Here is a 20,978-nt window from a genome sequence, read left to right as displayed (position 1 = left end):
TGCAAGACTTCGAACGTCATGCACACAACTTTTAAACTTGTGCGCATAAGTTTCAAAAACCTAGTGTGCATAACTTTCAAAAATAGTTCGCACGACTTTCAAACTTGTGCGCTCCTCCGTATAGAATCAATCAAACTTTGTTTGAAAGTCGTGCTAACCAGTTTTGAAATGTCATGTGCACGAGTTGAAAAATATTAAAAGAAGTTTAATCTCGTTAATTATTCGAATGAAAGCTGTTTTGCGTGTTTTCACCATCAGCTTTTAAAACACAAATGCAGGTAATTTTGTATGTGGCGAAATTATAAGTAGTTGTGTTATTTAATAAATGAAAGGTTGAATATCCTTCCTGACCTCATAAACCCATTCGCGGTTTTAGGTAGTGTTCGTTTTTAGCTCAAGTGAGCTTTTCACATTACTTGGCGTCCGTCGTTTGTAAACTTTTACAAAAATATACTTCTCTGAAATTCCTGGGCCAAATTTAACCAAACTTGGCCACAATCATCATTGGGGTATCTAGTTTAAAAAATGCGTCCGGTGACACGGACAACCAACCGCAAGATGGTTGCCATGGCTAAAAATAGAACATAGGGGTAAAATGTAGGTTTTGGCTTATATCTCTGAAACCAAAGCATTTAGAGCAAATCTGACACGATGTAAAACTGTCTATTAGGTTAAGATTTATCTGCCCTGAAATTTTCAGCCAAATCGGTCAACCTGTTGTTGGGTTGCAGCCCAAGAATTATTAATTTTAAGGAAATTTTGCAGTTTTTGGTTATTATCTTGAAAATTATTATAGATAGAGAGAAACTGTAAACAGCAATAATGTTCAGCAAAGTAAGATCTACAAATAAGTCAACATGACCAAAATTGTCAGTTGACACCTTAAGGAGTTATTGCCCTTTATAGAAATTTTTTAACAATTTTCATAAATTTTTAGAAAATATTTTCCAATGTAATTACTGGGCCAAGTTCATTATAGATAGAGATAATTGTAGCAACTAGAATGTTCAGTAAAGTAAGATCTACAAACACATCACCATCACCAAAACACAATTTTGTCATGAATTTATCTGTGTCCATTGTTTAATATGCACCAAGGGGGATGACAAAAGGCTCTTGAGAGCCTCTAGTTATATTTCGGTGCTGTGTTTTATGGACTGTTGTTCGTCTGTGAAACTTTTATTTGTTCATGGTTTTAACTAAGTTTCTTTGATTCATGGTTTGAAATTCTCCCCTTGGTCTTATTTTACTTCACCGAAACTATTGAAGTAATGAAAATCGCCAAAAAATCGGCTCACAGTAAAGTTAAGAGGACAAATATCCACGAAAATAAGTTAGTTTGTTCATGGGGACATATAACCAATTCAGTCGTAATCATGACACATTCAACCACGAATTTTAAAACTTTCATTACTAAAAGAAAGGTAAAAGATAGCAAGGGACATTCAAATTCATAAGTTGTAAACAAACTGACAAAAAAACGAAAAAACAGCCAAAAGACAAGCAGTATACAAAACAAAACATATCAAAATAACTGAGCAACACAGACCGCGCCAAAAATTGTGGTGTACTCAGGGGCTCCAAAAGGGTAAGCAGATCCTGCTCCACATATGACACCCGTCTTTTGGCTCATGTAATTACTAACCCGGAGCTATGTCTAATTCCGTAGGTCATATTCGTGGCAGAGAATCCGGGATTGTGGTTACAACGATGGAACATATCCGTCGTCATCTGTAATTCAGATATTTCACAACGGTCAATCAACTCGTAATGGCGTCAATACAATATTAGAAGGGATGATTTCAACTTCGAATTTTTAACTCTGGGTTTGTAGCTTTCTTGTGAGCAGCAACCCATTATCACGGAAATCATAAAAAGTAAATACAAGCTCTGGAATGTCGTTGAATATCAAATGCGAAATATAATATATATAAAAAGAAGATGTGGTATGATTGCCAATGAGACAACTCTCCACAAGAGACCAAATGACACAGAAACTAACAACTATAGGTCACCGTACGGCCTTCAACAATGAGCAAATCCCACACCGCATAGTCAGCATTAAAAGGCCCCGAAATGACAAATGTAAAACAATTCAAACGAGAAAACTAGCGGCCTAATTTATGTTTAAAAAATGAACGAAAAACAAATATGTAACACATCAACAAACGACAACCACTGAACTACAGGCTCCTGACTAGGGACAGGCACATACATACAGAATGTGGCGGGTTAAACATGTTAGGGGGATCCCAACCCTCCCCCTAACTTGGGACAGTGGTGTAACAGTACAACATAAGAACGAACTATAAAAATCAGTTGAAAAAGGCTTAACTCATCAGATGGATACAAACAGAAATACCGGTACTACACAGAGTGGACGTGGCCGGGTACTTGTATATCCCAACAACAAAAAGACACTAAGTACAGCTCTGATAGTATTCGCAGTTACTGACAGCTAGTTCAAAGCCACTAACAACTAATAAAAAAAATCATGCATCTAAGACTAAATACTCCATATGCAGGCGCTTCTGGAATGTTGCTGCATAGAAATGAAAGTGCATAATTGTGAAGCTAAAACCATCTTTTTTGTCGAAAATTTGTTCTCAACCGACCCTCATCGTCAATTTCTAGATGTAAGTCAAGATATGTGGTAAACTTAACTCCATCTGTTGTGTCTTTTTTTCCAATTACACGGGATAAATGCGTTCAACATAGTCACAAACATTGCATTATTCAGTGAGTGGGCATCATCTATATTGCGGAAAGTGAATTTTACAAATATTGGTCGCTTCTTTTCATTCGTCCTAAGGAGCTCTTGTTTGAAGTCAGCCCCATGTGAATAAAGAAAGCAAGTTATTCAAGCTATTCAGAAAGTCTAGTTGTAACTATAGAATCATTGCTACTTAATTGGTTTTTTTTGACAAAATTATTCATTTTCGATGAATATATGCATTTAAACAATGAACAATGCAGTTTCTGCAGTCAAGAAGAAAAGTTTTCTAATTTATAGACTAGTAAGTGAATTCTTTGCAATTCTAATTTTCATTAATTTTGTTTCTAATTTATTTTTGTCTATTTAAATTATTTGTTTATTGTTGACATTATATAGATAAAACGTCTTTTCACTACACCATTCATCAATGTTTATAATGAATAACAAATCAAACAATAAGAAAAGTCGAAAGACGCTTATTTCATTCTGGCAGTTACATTTTACATTGAAAGGTAAAAGTTTCTCCCCAATATCATGATGCTCGCATACATTTTTTTAACCTGAATATTTCCACATTCTTAAGAATTTTGTTCCTTCAATCTTGTATTGACCACATACAATGTTTAAAGAGGAAGAAGTGCTTAAAAGCTGTGTTTTCGCAGATGGCGGTATGTTGGGCAACTGCATGAGATGCCGGTTATCATTTGCTGTTTGGTTAGAAGTAAGCAAAATTGATGATGTCAAAAACTTTATAACACCAATCATGCCACGGTATGTGGTTCATCATTGGTAGTCCGTCGAAACACTAAAGTGATCTAAAGTCAACTATTTCAGATATCATATCATAATATTTGAACCAGAGACATATAAACCAGAGACATCTATATGTCTCTGTTGAACCAAGGATTTGTATACTATACAAATTGAAATCGTTGGTTGGACATATTTAAACATATCGACTAGAAATAACTTGTATTTGCTATTAACTAGATACTCTAAAATATATCAAAATTATCTCCCCTTGAACACTGATCCTTTCTTCATGCATTTGAATTTCAATTATTATTTTATGTTTCTTTAATCACTCTGTAATGTTTATGTCATGTTGTAATTAATGTTATGCTCTTAATGGGCCCTTTAATTTGGAAAATAAAAAATATTGTATTGTATATTGTATTGTATTAACTATCAATTCTAAGTTTACTATCCACAACAGTCACTGTCTCATAAATTATATATAGAAAAAAGTTAAAAGCGAAAATAATTGAAATCAGAGACATATAATATGTCTCTGTTGAAATTAATCAGTTCAAAAAAATAAAAAAAGGATTTCGGGCCGGAAAAAAGGGGGAGGGCAAGAAAAATGTCCTGTCCCTAAGTATCTATGTACTCAAGTCTATATTATATATTTCTTACAAACAACAATAAAAATACTTATAGCTATCGCTGTTTTATGGAAATATAAAACTGTGATAAATTCGCGGGAAAATATCAAGAAGTATGTATAAACACAGAGCTATGATAAAGTCAAATAGCATCCGAATAGTGTAATTTTCTCTTCGGAGGTTTCATAGCTCAGACACGATGGGAGACACTGAAAGGGGTATTTATAAACTTATTTCTGCAAATGTTTGGTTATATTTCGAATCTATTCGATTCTATGAGACGATTGAGTCGATACGACTACGAAATCGTCGATTTTGAAGATCAAGGACACAACAAGAACAGGATTTTCCAATTTTTATATAAAACTCTGATCGAATACGGAAATCACTTAAAATCCGTGTCCGTGTATACATCATGAAGGGCAAATATTTGTGTTTATATACTAGTTGTGCTTAAAAAAAGCCAGAGATACTACTCTTTTTTTTTAACTACATGTACAATTGTATACACCTTGATCAGGTTGGGAACAACACCTCAAATGAGGGATAACCACTCGAAGTAATGACGTTCTATGAGCCATAATGAGGGATAAATTACAAGTGATAATAAAATAAAACAATAAAAACAACTTTTAAGTACAAAAGGGCACATATCTATAATATTATTTGCAGAAACTTTCCCCACAGAACAATATGTCTTACTTACTTAATCCTCTTCATGTTCTTGAACACATAAGGCATCAACAATATGTCTATCTGGTATTATATTGACAAAACATGTCCATCATTAGTCCGAGATTACTCTGACGTCCAACGGCTGTTTTGCCAGACAAGCTGGGGCCGTGGGACGTCAGAGCTCGTCCCATATCAAAAAGTGGATATTTGCCCACCCAAAATAGATGCGCTGCTTCGTCGCTTCTGGTGCCGATTGACGGCTTTGGAATTATATAAATCGGGCATCAATCTGTTCATTTTTCATTTATCTCTTCATTTATGTAAGTTTCACCTACCTGCCAACCTTTGTTTTCTCATAATTAGACAGTTTTCACAGTGACTCATCGATTTCAGCATTTTGACTTTCACTTTCAAATGGACGTCAAGTTACGAGAGAGTTCTTGGTCTCGAGACTCAAAATATGCAAATATTAATATTTTTTCACCTCCTTTATAGGAGATCGATGTTTAGGTAGGTGAAACTTACATAAATGAAGAGATAAATGAAAAATGAACAGATTGATACCCGATTTATATAATTCCAAGGCCGTCAATCAGCACCAGAAGCGACGAAGCAGCGCATCTATTTTGGGTGGGCAAATATCCACTTTTTGATATGGGACGAGCTCTGACGTCCCACGGCCCCAGCTTGTCTGGCAAAAGAGCCGTTGGACGTCAGAGTAATCTCGGACTAGTCCATCATGAACATCTTTATTATTGAAAATAAGAGAACCCTTCTTTCAGAAAAAAATGTTCCAAATATAATGAATTTTCCCTTTTTTAAGTTAAAAAGGCTTAGTTTTTCTTTTTTTTTCTACCACAGTATAAAAGCCCCTTGTCTGAGGGACAGTCCCTCCTTAAAGGGATATCCCTCATTTGGGGAGTTGTTCCCAACCTGTTGATATAAACATGAAAAAGCTATATAGGACATAAATGTAAAATAAATCTGAGATAAGGGTTTGTGACTTTTATGTATTATGTGGATTATTTGTGGGATACCAATTTTCTTGGATTTCTTTGGCATTGTTGGGTATAGGCAAACAGGAAATTATAATGTTCAATGAATACAAATTATTTTTTGGCTGGTACGCAGACCTTGGCAAAACCACGAAATCAAATATCCATGAAATTGCAAGTTTTTCTTAATCCACGAAGACTGGTACCCATAGAAATAAACGATTTGCAGTATACATTTTATTTGGTAGTTTGAATGTCTTGTTCATCATGTTCATATTTACAACTTGGAATGCTTTATTCCTGTAATATAACTTTATAAATGTATTAATATACATGTATTGAACTTTTTTTCCAGTTTTTGAAATAAGATGTTCTGTACAGAATTATGCATGGGGAAAACATGGATCTTCAAGTGCTGTAGCACAACTTGCTGCATCAGCTGATAAAAATTTGAAAATAGATGAAAATAAACCATATGCTGAGGTAAACTATATAGTTTATTGACATACACATGTAGTTATTATACATTTGTACCAGCACTTATTGAGTGGGTGGGATGCTGTATTTTACTGGATTATTCTTTTGTTCCTCTGTCCATTCATACTTCTCAGTATGTAACTTCCATTGATGCAATGTACAACATGTATTCCAAAATAGAATGAAGATGGTTTCAAAAATTGGACTAATCTGCCCTTTACATATAGTCATAATGATTAAGAGTAGTAGTCAAACTATGTTGCATAAAAATTATAAATTTAGAACCCAATATCTCCAGAATTTTATTGTCGAGCCTGCAACTTTTGTTGCAGAAAGCTCGACATAGGGATAGTGATCCAGCGGCGGCTACGGCGGCGGCGTTAGCTAACTTCTTAAAAGCTTTATATTTTAGAAGGTGGAAGACCTGGATGCTTCATACTTTGTATATAGATGCCTCATGTTACGAAGTTTCCGTCAGTCACATGTTCAATGTCCTTGACCTCATTTTCATGGTTCAGTGACCACTTGAAAAAAAAGTTCAAATTTTTTGTAATGTTGAATTCTCTCTTATTATAAGTAATAGGATAACTATATTTGATATGTGCGTACCTTGCAAGGTCCTCATGTCTGTCAGACAGTTTTCACTTGACCTTGACCTCATTTCATGGATCAGTGAACAAGGTTAAGTTTTGGTGGTCAAGTCCATATCTCAGATACTATAAGCAATAGGGCTAGTATATTCGGTGTATGGAAGGACTGTAAGGTGTACATGTCCAACTGGCAGGTGTCATCTGACCTTGACCCCATTTTCATGGTTCAGTGGTTATAGTTAAATTTTTGTGTTTTGGTCTGTTGTTTTCATACTATATGCAATAGGTCTACTATATTTGTTGTATGGAATGATTGTAAGGTGTACATGTTTAGCGGGGCAGATGTCATGTGACCTTGACCTCATTTTTATGGTTCAGTGGTCAAAGTTAAGTTTTTGAGTTTTGGTCTTTTTATCTAATACTATATGCCATAGGTCAACTATATTTGGTGTATGGAAATATTTTATGATCTTTATGTCAGTCGCGCAGGTTTTATTTGACCGTGACCTCATTTTCACGGTTCATTGCACAGTGTTAAGTTTTTGTGTTTTGGTCTATTTTTCTTAAACTATAAGTAATAGGTCAAATATATATGTTGTATAGAAGCATTGTTAGCTGTACATGTCTGCCTGGCATGGTTCATCTGACCTTGACTTCATTTTCAAGGTTCAATTTTCAAAGTTCATTGGTCTTTGTTTAGTTATCTTGGTTAATGTTTAGTTGATGGTACAGTTGTTATAAAGCTTAGCTTTTTACTTAGGACTATCAACATAATATCAATGATTAGTATAGAAGGCGAGACATTTCAGCGTGTGCACTCTTGTTTTAATAGTAATGGACAAAGTTTACTTAGTAATTAAAAAATAATTCAAATAAGAGGTTAAAATGGTGAAACTGACATACATGTATTCCCTAATGTTTATGAGTCAGAGTTCATAGTTCATCCAGTTATTATCTATCCATGCATCTTGGCAATACCTCTAAACTTATAAAGTAACAAGACATGACAGACAAAACTGATCACTCAATCTGTACAAACGTGTTTAGAGGAGAACATGATTCTGTCAGTTATTTTTGTTTGATCAGGAACTGTCTTAATTTTAAAACCCTGAAAATATTTTTTTTTTAACCAACATAGTTGAATTCAGATGTACTGATTTAATGCAGTTACTGTCTATAGATTTATAACTAATTTGTTCTTGTCCTGAATAATAAGGCTAAATTGCAAAAGGAGTAGGTCGGGTAAGGGCCGTTTTTGGCCCCAAATTTCAGCTTCAGCTGATGAAAGATTTTGAACACTTTTTAAACAATTAAGTGTCTACTTAAGTAGATTCAATTAATTTATGTGAAAGATTTGAACGGATTTTGTCATTAAAGACGCTCATATTCAAGCTTAAATATTATAAATCTATCAAATATGCCATATTAATATATCACTTTTCAGGTGTTTTTTTGTCAAAAATGAAAGTGGCTGCATATGTGTTCATCCTCAACCTTTATATATATGTTATGTATTGCCATCAAATACAACTTACATTTAAATATTAAGAATGAACACGAATGCGGCCACATTCATTTAAGACAAAAAACGTCTAAAGATTAACTCAAATGCTAAAATTATGAAGATTTCATTAATTTAACATGACCTAATGATGCTAGTACCTGATACATATGCAGTGTATCATCAAAAACAGCCAATATGTATGTCACAGAAGTATTCTACTATCCAATAAATAACTAAAAGTTTACATTATTTCAATTAAGTAAAACTGTTATATTTTGGGGTCAAAAAGGGGTCTTACTGAACCTACTCCTTTATCACTAGAATCGACAATCAATCATGATAAAAAATCCATGTCTGAATTTTTCATTCTTAAAGAACTTTGGGCTTGTGTGTCGCCAAACAAATTCCACTGCCTCATTTAGAAAATCAAACAAATAAACAAACAAGTTCCATTGCCTCATTTAATAAATCAAAAAAAAAAAAGAAAGAAAGTTAGAAAGAAAAACAACACACACTCAAGATTTAAAGACTGTAAATACATGCCCATGAATTATAAAAACTTTGTGCGTGGTACAGCTAAGCCACATGCATGACATGATAAACACTTGATAAATAAAGATATTTAAAACATATATCTTTTTCATTTTCTTGTGTAGAAAGTAAATTTTGTCTTAGTCATGGGGGTTTGTTATAATTTTGCTTAACATATTATATTGTTAATAAAATGCAATAACTTAATTCTTGACAGTTATGGATGGGAACCCATTCTAATGGACCTTCAGAGATATACAAAGATGGTCAGTGTAAAGGAAAGTTAAAAGATTGGATAAAACAGAATGTAGATTGTTTGGGTTCACAGGTCAGAGAGTATTTTAATGGCCGCCTTCCATTCTTATTCAAGGTGTTGTCTGTCAATAACTCCTTGTCGATACAGGCCCATCCAAATAAGGTAAGCTGACCTTTATTTTAATGATAAATACTAATTTTATAAAATTATCCTACAGCCTCTTATTATTTTTATGACAACAAAATAAAAGCACTTTAAGTCAATGACACTTCTGCAAATTCTGTAATTCATTAGGTTATGTATTTATTTATTGAAAAATTGAACAATTTAAAGGTTTCAGTAAACAAAAAATGTAAAAAAAGATGTATGTGTGTGTATATCCATTCTTCTGTATCACTCTTTCTGCAGCATAGTGGTCCAAATTGGTTCATTCAGAAAACTTATCTGGTTTTATAATATTGTTAATATATACAAGTTCATTCTGTATTTTTATTTTGTTTGATTGATGTTGTTAATCCACACAGGTTCAAGCAGAAGAGTTATCTCTTATAATGATTTAGTTAATCAATTTGGGTTCATTTAGAACAGTTTGAACAATAATTTTGTTAATTCATACAGGTTCATTCCGAAAAGATATCTTTTACAATAATTTTTGTTAATCCACACTGGTGCATTCCGAAAAGTTATCTTGTATAATAATTTTTGTTAATCCACACAGGTTCATTCTGAAAAGCTACACAAAGAGAGACCAGACATCTACAAAGATCCTAATCATAAACCAGAAATGGCCATTGCTTTGACCCCATTTAAAGCAATGTGTGGATTCAGACCAATTCAAGAAGTGGCAGACTTTTTAACAAGTGAGAATCAATTGAAGATTTTAGGGTCATGTCCTTCAGAGGAAATATTTTTATGCTTTCAGTTAGACATCTTTGATAAATAACAGTGCATCAGATTAACAAATGTTAAATGTTGAACTAAAATTTTTGAAATTCAAATGGAATGTTATTGACTTCAAGATATTGGTTAAGTCTGATTTTCAGCGTTGCATTACTTTACAATTGCAGTTTTCAGATCAAGATAGATTATTACTGATATCTCTTTAACATAAGGTGGTACAGAAATATTATGCTTTCAATAATGGTTATCTGGATATGACTTTCAATTTCTAGTTAACTATCTAAATATTGTATATCTATGTGTGTCCATATCTATCATGTCTATAGAAAAAAAGCATTAAAATAAGACGTGAAAACCCAAAGTTAACCTTTTGAAAGTGCTGCACAAACATAGGAGAGTTCTGGCCAACACACTAACATAGGAGAGTTCTGGCCAACACACAAACATAGGAAAGTTCTGGCCAACACACAAACATAGGAGAGTTCTGGCCAACACACAAACATAGGAGAGTGCTGGCCAATACACACAAACATAGGAGAGTTCTGGCCAATACACACAAACATAGGAGAGTTCTGGCCAACACACAAACATAGGAGAGTTCTGGCCAATACACACAAACATAGGAGAGTTCTGGCCAACACACAAACATAGGAGAGTTCTGGCCAACACACAAACATAGGAGAGTTCTGGCCAATACACACAAACATAGGAGAGTTCTGGCCAACACACTAACATCATACTAAAATTTTGCAATTGGGTAATTTAATATAGTAAAAGCTTGGTGTAAGTAAGTATTGAGACAGTACAGTATTCCTGAAGTTGTATTTATTGAACTGTGCTTTACAGTCATGACTATAATAACAGTAACATATATTTGTAGAAATAGAACCATTTAGAACAGCAGTTGGTAGTAAGAATGCCATTAAGTTAATAACAGCAAGTAAAACCAATGACATGCCATTACACAGAGAAGCTATGAAATACTGCTTTACAGGACTGATGCAACAAGAAACAGATATTGTAAAGAGGGAATTAAAGAAGTTATTTATGCTTGTTGAACAATTCAGTAAGATCTTCTTTAGCATGTTATTGATTAAAAACATACTTTAGTTAAGATTACCAAGAGGATGTGTGATCTTTTCTAACTGCATAGACTTGAAAGAGATAAAATTTGTTTGATACTGGCATCTAATATGGGGCCGTCGTTTTTATGATACAACAATTGTCTATGGCAACATAGTATTCAACAATGAACACATAGATGTAAGAAGATGTGGTCTGTGTGCCAATTTGTATAAAAGGATGCCTATTTTTTTCAAATAAAGTATGAATAAATGTAACTTAGACTATCAAAGATCTTCCATCAGGACATAAGTCCTCAAAACTTAAAAAAACAAATAAGATACCAGTTTTCTTGTAAGTTTGAATGACTGACATCTAGTCAGGCAATATGAATTGTGCCTGTCCAAAATAGAATTTACCTGGCAGATATGTATATCACATAGAATGGCAATACTTGTCTGACTGAACCTAAATATGTCTTTCATGTCCTGCAGTTGAGGCATATATGGGGACCTTTGAGATATAATGAAGACAAACACTATTACTGTTCTTTACTTGGGACAAGCACATGCATTTGAAGCAGGGTTGCACTGTTTTGGGGTTAAAAGATTGTGTTCATACAACCAGAAACCTAATGTGGTTTGTTTAGTAATGATCAATTCCAAGATTTTATCTTTTTGATGTACACAAAACATAGTGCATTTAGTATAGCATTCTATACATTCAAGAAATTTAACAATCAAATATATGCTCAAATATTCAAAAAATAAAATTATTTGAATAACCTTACTAGTCTAGGAAATTACATAAATTATGCATGTCCCATGAATTTGTTCTAAAATCATCAATGTCTTACGGTAGTAAAAGTAATATTTAAAAGGAGAGTTATCTTCCTTTATGTATAATTGTAGTTGAATATACTAGTATTACATTTCCAATTCATTATATTGCCTTCCAATGCCTAATATAATGCAATGTTTAATTTTTAGTTTCCTTTACAAAATGAATGAAATATATACCCTTCAGTTCTCACAAGCACTTTGAATTTTAGATTTCAACCCTCCTTCTTTTGAAGGAAAGGAAATTGTCCTTCTCTTTTCAATTTTTTTGAGAAATATGAGTGAGAAATTCAATTGATTCTTTTGTAGACACAGAAGGTAAGGATGCCAGCATTTTGATACCAGATATGTTACAGAAACTGAATACAGAATTTCCTGGAGATGTTGGTATTTTTGCTATTTACTTCCTCAACATTATAACTCTGAAGCCAGGAGAAGCCATCTTTCTTGAGGCTGACTATCCTCATGCTTATTTATCAGGAGGTAAGGAAAGACTGTGTATAACATTTACTGATTGTTTTTAACTTTTAATTTAAATTAGTCATAAGTGGTACATGTACAAAGTCAATCAGCACACCTTACATTCTGTCATGAATGTAGAAACATTGTACCACACACTACACAGTGGTAAAATCTATTTTTACATACAAAATCAACCTGTCAATCTAAGCTTTCCCTATTACATTGGTGATGTTTGGTGATTATTTTAAGCTTGCTAACTAAAGGTACTTCTTTTAAGAATTATTTTATTTTATTTTCAGATTGTATGGAATGTATGGCATGTTCTGATAATGTAGTTAGAGCAGGACTTACACCAAAGTTTAGAGATGTTCATACACTGTGTGAAATGTTAGATTATACTGGCCGTCAAATATCTAGAACAAAACTAAAACCATCTAAAGTAGATAATTCCCAATCAGGAATAGAGGAAATCCACTTTACACCACCTATATATGATTTTGCAGTCAATGTTATAGAGGTAAATATAAATTCCTGTTATCTGGAAGTATATTTAAATGGATTTAAATTTGTATCAAAGAAAATAAGAATCATACCAGTTTAAATTCTACTTAACAAAGTTTTTTTTCGTTAGTCCTTTTGATAACCTTTCATAGAACATTATTTCTTTTTTAAATGATCACATGGCTAGTTATGGTCAAGACAAATGATTGATGTTGTCCATCACAAAGGTATTAACAGACTGAAGGAAAAAATGTCCTTGGTTGGGATTCTTTGATTCAATCATTGTTCCTGTCTGTTGTATTTTTTTGGTAAGTTGTATTGATATAAGATGTGCCATTGGTTTTCTGATTTGAACTGTAGGTGTTGTCCATTGTTGAAGCACTATTATTGCTTATATCCATGTCATTTTGACTAGTTGGATAGTTATTTCATTAGCAATCATACTTCATCTCCTTATCTTAATATATATACAAAATGAACAAATGTTGTTTTCAAAGTCATTTCTTTTACAGGGAACAATAGTTTCCATATTGAAAAAAGATTTATTTGATGCATGGTCAATTATTCCAAATTATAATCATCACTTATTACTATATTCAACTATGATGGTGGTCCAACTGAGAACTTTTGAATGCCTTGAGGTATATATTAACAATGCTTGATATTATTGTTGACCACCACCAGAAGTTTGTTGAAAATTAGGTTGAAATGTCTAGTCTTTTTTTAGAATGTCAGTAAACTGTATATAAATATGAGTACAGGCGGTATCATTTGGGAGCTTTGCTCTTCTTCAGTCTTTATTGTTCTAATTTTACAACATTTTGTTATTGCAGGTATCAAGTGGATGTACTAAAGCAACCCTGCGACCTTTAGACAGTGCTAGTATTGTAATAGTACAGAGTGGTGAAGGCATTGCCACTAATTCTACATTAAGCTCACCTCTTGGTGTCCGGGCAGGATCTACCCTGTTTATATCTGCTAATGAGACAGTAAATCTAGATATACACTCACAAGGAATGTTGATATTCAGAGCATTAGCTGGTCTTTAGCCAATAGCTCAGGGATTTTTAACAATAGAGGGCTTTATATGATTATTTTGGGCTTATTTTTTGTTAGTTTTGATAAATGCATAGGTGTCAGTTTTCCAGATTCAGTGGCTTTTTTAAGAATTTAAAAAAAATATTTCTTAGAAGTATAATCTCTTGAGGTGAAAGTCTAATCTCTCTTAAAATTTGTCTTGTAAAATGACAAATTGTTTATTAATAATTGTAGACTATATGATTTACAGCGCCCAAGCTACCAGACATGTTGTTTTACATGTAGCCTAGGTGTTAGTGACTTAAATCATGTTCCTTGAGAAATTCAGATAAAACACATTGATTATTAAACTTCAAAAGATTTGATCAGATATGGAAAACAATGTGACAAAGATTCTATTAAAAATCTCACCCTGTTCCCCATTTTAAAATATGGAAAGTTGACACTTGATTTGTTGCCATTGTGTTTAGTTACAAACTGTACCTCAGTCTTATATATATAGAATAACCATACATTGTCTCGAAATATCAATGTTATATGTACAAGGCTTAGAAATAGGTAGAAAGCGAGGCTGTGCCGAGCATTTCTACCTGTTTCGAGCCGAGTACAAATAACATTGATATTTCGAGACAATGTATGGTTATTCTTTATATACTGCAACTCTTATAACTGTTCTAATTGAAGTATTTAGGGTAAAACCATCATTTCTTAATTTTGAGCGGAAGACGTAAAATTTCCGCTAACCTGTATGTTTTATTGACGTCATAAATAAAACTCTACCGAAACACATTGTCAACGTCATAAACAATGTGATATACGGTCAGTGACTGTCACTTTGACAAATAATTACAATTTTTTGTTTAAAGTTTAACTTGATCATGTTTTGCACCTCAGAAGCTTCCTGGATTTGTATAGACAGACAATCAATTCAAAAACATATGTCTCATTGGCACTCACACCACATCTTCCTATATCTAGCCTGTTGCTCCATGGTCTACACACATTTAGGTAATTTTAACACAAAATGAACATTTTTATGATTAATATTGAAAACAATGTGTAAAAAATGCAAATTTTTCCTGGGCAGAACCCTGCCATATGTATAAATATATGTCCTATTAACAACAATTTAAAATGTTTGTATGAATTGTTTGGACATTTAAAGGATTGTATAATGTATTTTCCTGTTTTATTTGCCTTTTTTGTCAGGTTGTCCATTTTTCATTCGTTCAATATCTTGTCATTTGAACTTTGTTTATATTAAAGATTGCCACATCCATGTAACTAAGTAATATTGGCAGCTATGGTGCATGTTATAATTTTTTTAAACCTATGTGTAAAACATATGATGTTTGATTTTCTCAGATTGAATCTTGAATTTTGAGTTTATATGAGATATGTTTGGAAAACAATAATTTTTCTTTGTCAGCATAATTAATTGAAGGACTGCATTGATTAGGTTTTATTATTTTTGTCATAAAATTAAAATATATTGATTTTTGTACATATATATATATATATATATATATATATATATATATATAATGAAAGTATTGCAAAAGCTATAAAATTTAAAGATATTTTTAAACTGTTAAAATATTCATTTTATAAGCTCCATCTTTGAAAAATTTTCAGGGTTGATCTTTGTTATGGTTTACATATTATCTTCTTCTTACAACAAAGGGATTACCAAAATTTCATGTGAAATAAGTTTTGTACTCATATGTAAGCCTTTCCTACGGTCAGTGAGCTGATATTTGGTTTATAGTTGTATAATAAGTTGTTTCAAAGTCTGTCACTTCTTAGTAAAATAAAGTCTGAATTTTTTCAAATTGATAAGAAACATTATCAGTAAATCAGGTATAAACCTTTTGTAAGGCTCAGTACTTTTGGACAGACTTTTTATTGAAAATGTACCGGTAATTGACATTTTTCCTGTTTCGTGATCCTAAACTTTTCTTTTTATATAAGAAAGATAACAACTCATGGAATGTTAGAACTTGATAACAGTATGTTAATTAATCAATAGTTTTATTCATACTACCGGTATGCACTTAGTTGTGTAAATCCCAATTTAAATCATCTCCACGCATAATATATAGCTGTTATAGATGTAATGATTCAACTATAACTTTTGATTTACACCCTAATGAATTGATCTGTAAATTATACATTGAAGATGAATGATTAAGGAATAAGATGGTTTTTCAATATTTTTTCAATGATTAAGACAAAATATGAAAATCTATATAAAGAAAATGTAAGTGCAGTTTGTTTTACTTATACAATCAGTGCCATAATCATATTTTTATTAATCTACTGTAAATTTATACATTTTTGTGTGATTTTTGTTATCACAAAAAATGTGACATGGTTATAGCCGCAATAATTTAAACTCATATTTTGAAATTTTTTGTATGAATTAAACAGGATTTTTCTCTATAATTAAAATTACATTTAAGTCCAAAATGACAAAATCTCAATAACAAATGCTCGCAATATTTTCTGAATTTACAGTATTATTGATGTTACATTTGTAGGACTCGGAACCGTGATGGTACTCCAAACTGCGATGGTCACGCTGAAGTGCGTTGATTAACACGCTGAAGTTGCGATGGTAACATTGTTACGTTAATTTGTTGGGTCCATCTCATTTTATCAAATACAACTTGTTCTCGTCATATCATAGCTAAGAAATTGCTCACAACACACTCATACATCCATTTATATAACATAACAGTTTTTAACAAATAAAGGCCATGAAGTACATGCATGCTTGACTTATAGCGAAACGTGATGCGAGTTTTGTGAAAAACTTGAGAATTAGCTGATTTTACGCTATTCAGCAGACTAACCTGTTGCAGAATATTTATACTGTAAGAACAATAAAATTAGTCTTGTAGTGCGAGTTTTCTTACAAAGCAGAATTCATCTCAAGAATCAAGCAAAATAAGCTCGACTTGATATGGAAAAATATGATTGCTTTTAATCATTTTTATTCTATAATTAAAAATTTTCACACCAAATTAAGTGAAAAATACTTGAAAAAAAGACCCAGACATATTATTGGTTGTACAAAATGTTTGCGGCATACCACCGCACGCTAGATAGCTAATCTGCAGACCAAGATCATCTTTAAGCCGCTTTGTTCACTATGATTAGTTGCATGACTTAGTTATAAATAGTTTTGTAACCTCTACCTCTAAGGCTCAAAACTGTTCTGGACTTGAATCGTTCGTTCTTTGTTTTTTTTATTTCTTTGTTCACAATAAATCTTAATCTAAAAAAATATCCTCCTGTTTGCGAATCCGTGTTGTTTAGAAAACGTCACAATAACTAAACGTCATGCTAAACCATCACACTTTAGCGAAAGGACCATCACACTTCAGCATAGACCATCACACTTCAGCGTGAACATCGCACTTCAGTGTCCCCATCGCACCTCCGAGTCCTACACATTTATAGATGAATTGCTCAGAACAGTATTTAGGAAACTTTCAAACTGAGCAAGCTACATTAAAATTTATGTTTATTCCTCATTATATTTCTTTTAGGTGTCAAGTATTTGTATATTTAAACATAGGAAAAGGTATTAATTCAATGATTTTTATAAAAGAAATTTTTGTTGTAAGGAAACTTTATTTTGTAATTTCTTCTGTTTCCAAACATTTATTGCTCAAGCTATTAAATTGCAATGTACTAGAAACCTATGGATAAACATTAAAATTGCAATTAAAAAGAATTTTTTTATGAGAACGTAGTGATGTAGATTAAGTACACTTTGTCTTTCAAAGGATATATAGTAGTGCTTTAACTGTTGTCAACATCCTTACAATGGCTAAACATAAATGAAATTATGCAAACACACCTTCAAATATTTGTACCAGTGATTTCGATCACTTTGATTGTTTTAACCATGAAAATGTTAATTTTTGTCTGTATAAAGTTATGTTCTACTGTGTAAAGGAATTTCAGATTTGCTGGGCACATGTTTTTTTTGTGATACCGTAATATTTAGAATTTTAATGATACCAATTGAACACGGAAGTTTTTGTACCATATTCCTGAGCTTTTGTGTTAAGGAATGATTTGATATTTGATCTTTAACTTTATAATCATGATTTGTACCTTGTACCTTATTTTCTAGGAACTCTTTAAATATTAATTATACCCACTAAAGAATAGAATTGAATTTTCTTTCAATATTTGATAATAAGTGGATGTATTCTTTGCATGACATTATCTGCAACTCCTGGTTTCTTTTACCTTCAAACAGTCATGCATTGCATTTACTCGAACTTTGTATATTTTTTTTTCTGAACACAACATATATCTGTATTAGTTCCAGATCGAGGTTAGATTGATAAAATACTGGTAAACAGATTGTTATTTGATTTGAAATATTTTACATCTAGATTTGCAAAACAGTATCAATTAAATGTTAAAATATTGTCTTATTATTATTATTATATCCATCTCTCAGAGTAAGAGTAGAGATTACTTTTACCTTATCCAATCAAATGTCTGTCACACTCTTCTCAGCTTTTACTTCATAATTATTTAGCAGCTTGAGAGTGAAGAGTTATTGATTTCATTACTGCTTAAACTGTTACACTTTTATTATAAAGTTTTGTAAAAAATTATATCCTTAAATGAAAAGCTGATATTTACTACTGTTTTATTCAAAAGTCAAAACATAGTGCTGTTCTGCATATTTTCAACATTTATATGCCCTGAAGAGTTAAAACGAGTTCTTAAGTTCTGTATTGCCTTTCCCTTCACTGTGTTTATTCCTCAGAAAACAATTTACACCGCTACCATGTGTATCTTTACTGGTAAAATTCCTCCAAGTAATGTCTCTATGAGATGAAACATGGAGATTATATCTGGGAACCAGTGCGTAAACAACAGAAAATATCTTTGAATATTATATATCTTGACAAAAGATGCCATGTTTGTGAAAAAGCTGTATTTACAAAATGAAACATATAAATCTGTATTAGCTCTCTGGACTTGCATTACGTATGGTAACTTCTTAAGGGTTGTTACCCTTCAATGGTGTAATTTTACCATTTGTTTTCAGTTTTGCTTTATATCTTGAAACATTAAAAGATAGATAGATACTAAAATAAGAAAAAGTAAGCAAGACAAGATCTACAAATAAGTCAGGATGACCGAAACTGTATCATTATTGCTCATTGATGGTGATTTTTGTGTTTTCTTCTATTGTCTGAATTAATATAATATAAGACACTTTTATAGCAAAGATATTAAGCAAGACACAATCTGAAAATAAGTAAGTATGGCCAAAACCATTAAACGACACCTCATTGAAATTTTAAAATGTCCAATAATGACGATTTTGTTCCATTTTTTTTTTGCTATTTTGACTTGCATCTCAATACTTATGTTGATAGAATAGAAGGACCAACAATAATCAGCAAGACAAAACTGCAAATAAGTTAAATGGCCGAAATCGTCAGTTGACTCAATATATGAGTTGTTGCTCTTTAATAACGATTTTTACCCATTTTCAATATCTTGTGTATAATCTTGAAAACTCTTACAGATATATAACCTAACATTTGCACTTACTAGGTTTAAAAGAAGTTTATGATTTCCAAAAACGATCTTTGACAATAAAAAGTTGACATTTTTCCTGTGACATGAGGTAGTGAGTATATAAAGGTGGCAATAAACACAAATATGTATAGAAAGACCGACAACAGTAGGAAAAAAATCCATATTCCAAATAGACCAACACAGAAATTAAAATTAGAACAAGAACACCTAAACAAACCCAGGAGATCGGGTGCTCAGGATGACCAGTTCTACCAATATTGTTAAAAATCTTCTTTATAACTGAAAAAGATAAAGTCTGAAAAAAACGTAAGCACAGTATGTCTACTGTTATCGAAGTTTGACCATTCATAGGGAAATGCCTGTACCAAATCAGGAATATGACAGTTGTTATTCATTCGTTTTATGTGTTTGAGCATTTGATTTTGCCATTTGATAAGGGACTTTCCTTTTTCAATTTTCCTCGGAGTTCAGTATTTTTGTGATTTTACTTATTTCCAAACTAAGGGTGGTATTAGTTGGACTTATATGCTGAGATATCGCAAGCCATTTAATTCATGCATGGGACTTTTCCATTGAAAGTTTGGTAAGGATACTGTGAATGGCTCAAAAGATTTTACCCAGAACCTAAAAAGTTGACACTAACAACCGGACAGCAATCATTATTTAAAGTCTACAAGGCTTTAAGCAAGCTTAATTTTATCTGTTTATTCAAGATAGATTTACAGTTACTTTTTTTGTTTTGTTGATCAGACAAGATAAAAATTTGAAAAGAGGTTCAGTGAAGCTTCATTAAAGATTGCATATTTTGGCGTTTATATTGATTCACTTATAGGGTCTTTGCATCGGAACTAAACACATTTATTCAAAAACCAGTTGTTGGCATGACACGGGTTATGTTTTTCTCATATATGTTATGATGGTATGATACTAAACCCCTAACGGGAAGGATTGTGCCTGATGTTCATATGATGAAATCATAATCTTTCAGTCAGTTTAATTGAAGTCTGGAGCTGGCATGTCAGTTAACTGCTAGTAGTCTGTTGTTATTTATGTATTATTGTCATTTTGTTTATTTTCTTTGGTTACATCTTCTGACATCAGACTCGGACTTCTCTTGGAACTGAATTTTAATGTGCGTATTGTTATGCGGTTACTTTTCTACATTGGCTAGATGTATAGGGGGAGGGTTGAGATCTCACAAACATGTTTAACCCCGCCGCATTTTTGCGCCTGTCCCAAGTCAGGAGCCTCTGGCCTTTGTTAGTCTTGTATTATTTTAATCTTAGTTTTTTGTGTACAATTTGGAAATTAGTATGGCGTTCATTATCACTGAACTAGTATATATTTGTTTAGGGGCCAGTTGAAGGACGCCTCCGGGTGCGGGAATTTCTCGCTACATTGAAGACCTGTTGGTGACCTTCTGCTGTTGTTTTTTTCTATGGTCGGGTTGTTGTCTCTTTGGCA

The 20,978-nt window shown here is 32.4% G+C and overlaps 1 protein-coding gene across 1 annotated transcript; it reads left to right on the top strand.

Annotated features, from left to right (window-relative positions):
• Positions 1-4,236: 4,236 nt before the first annotated feature.
• LOC139517543 (mannose-6-phosphate isomerase-like) lies at positions 4,237-18,381 on the top strand. The gene is made up of 8 exons (XM_071308738.1): positions 4,237-4,319; positions 6,127-6,254; positions 9,091-9,291; positions 9,848-9,989; positions 10,910-11,095; positions 12,240-12,413; positions 12,692-12,909; positions 13,727-18,381. The coding sequence occupies exons 1-8, from the start codon at positions 4,301-4,303 to the stop codon at positions 13,940-13,942; spliced, it is 1,284 nt and encodes a 427-aa protein (XP_071164839.1). The 5' UTR covers positions 4,237-4,300; the 3' UTR covers positions 13,943-18,381.
• The last annotated feature ends 2,597 nt before the right edge of the window (positions 18,382-20,978 follow it).

The sequence above is a fragment of the Mytilus edulis genome, chromosome 3 (assembly GCF_963676685.1).
Source record: "Mytilus edulis chromosome 3, xbMytEdul2.2, whole genome shotgun sequence".
NCBI lineage: Eukaryota > Metazoa > Mollusca > Bivalvia > Mytilida > Mytilidae > Mytilus > Mytilus edulis.
This window is presented reverse-complemented; position numbering and strand designations above follow the sequence as displayed.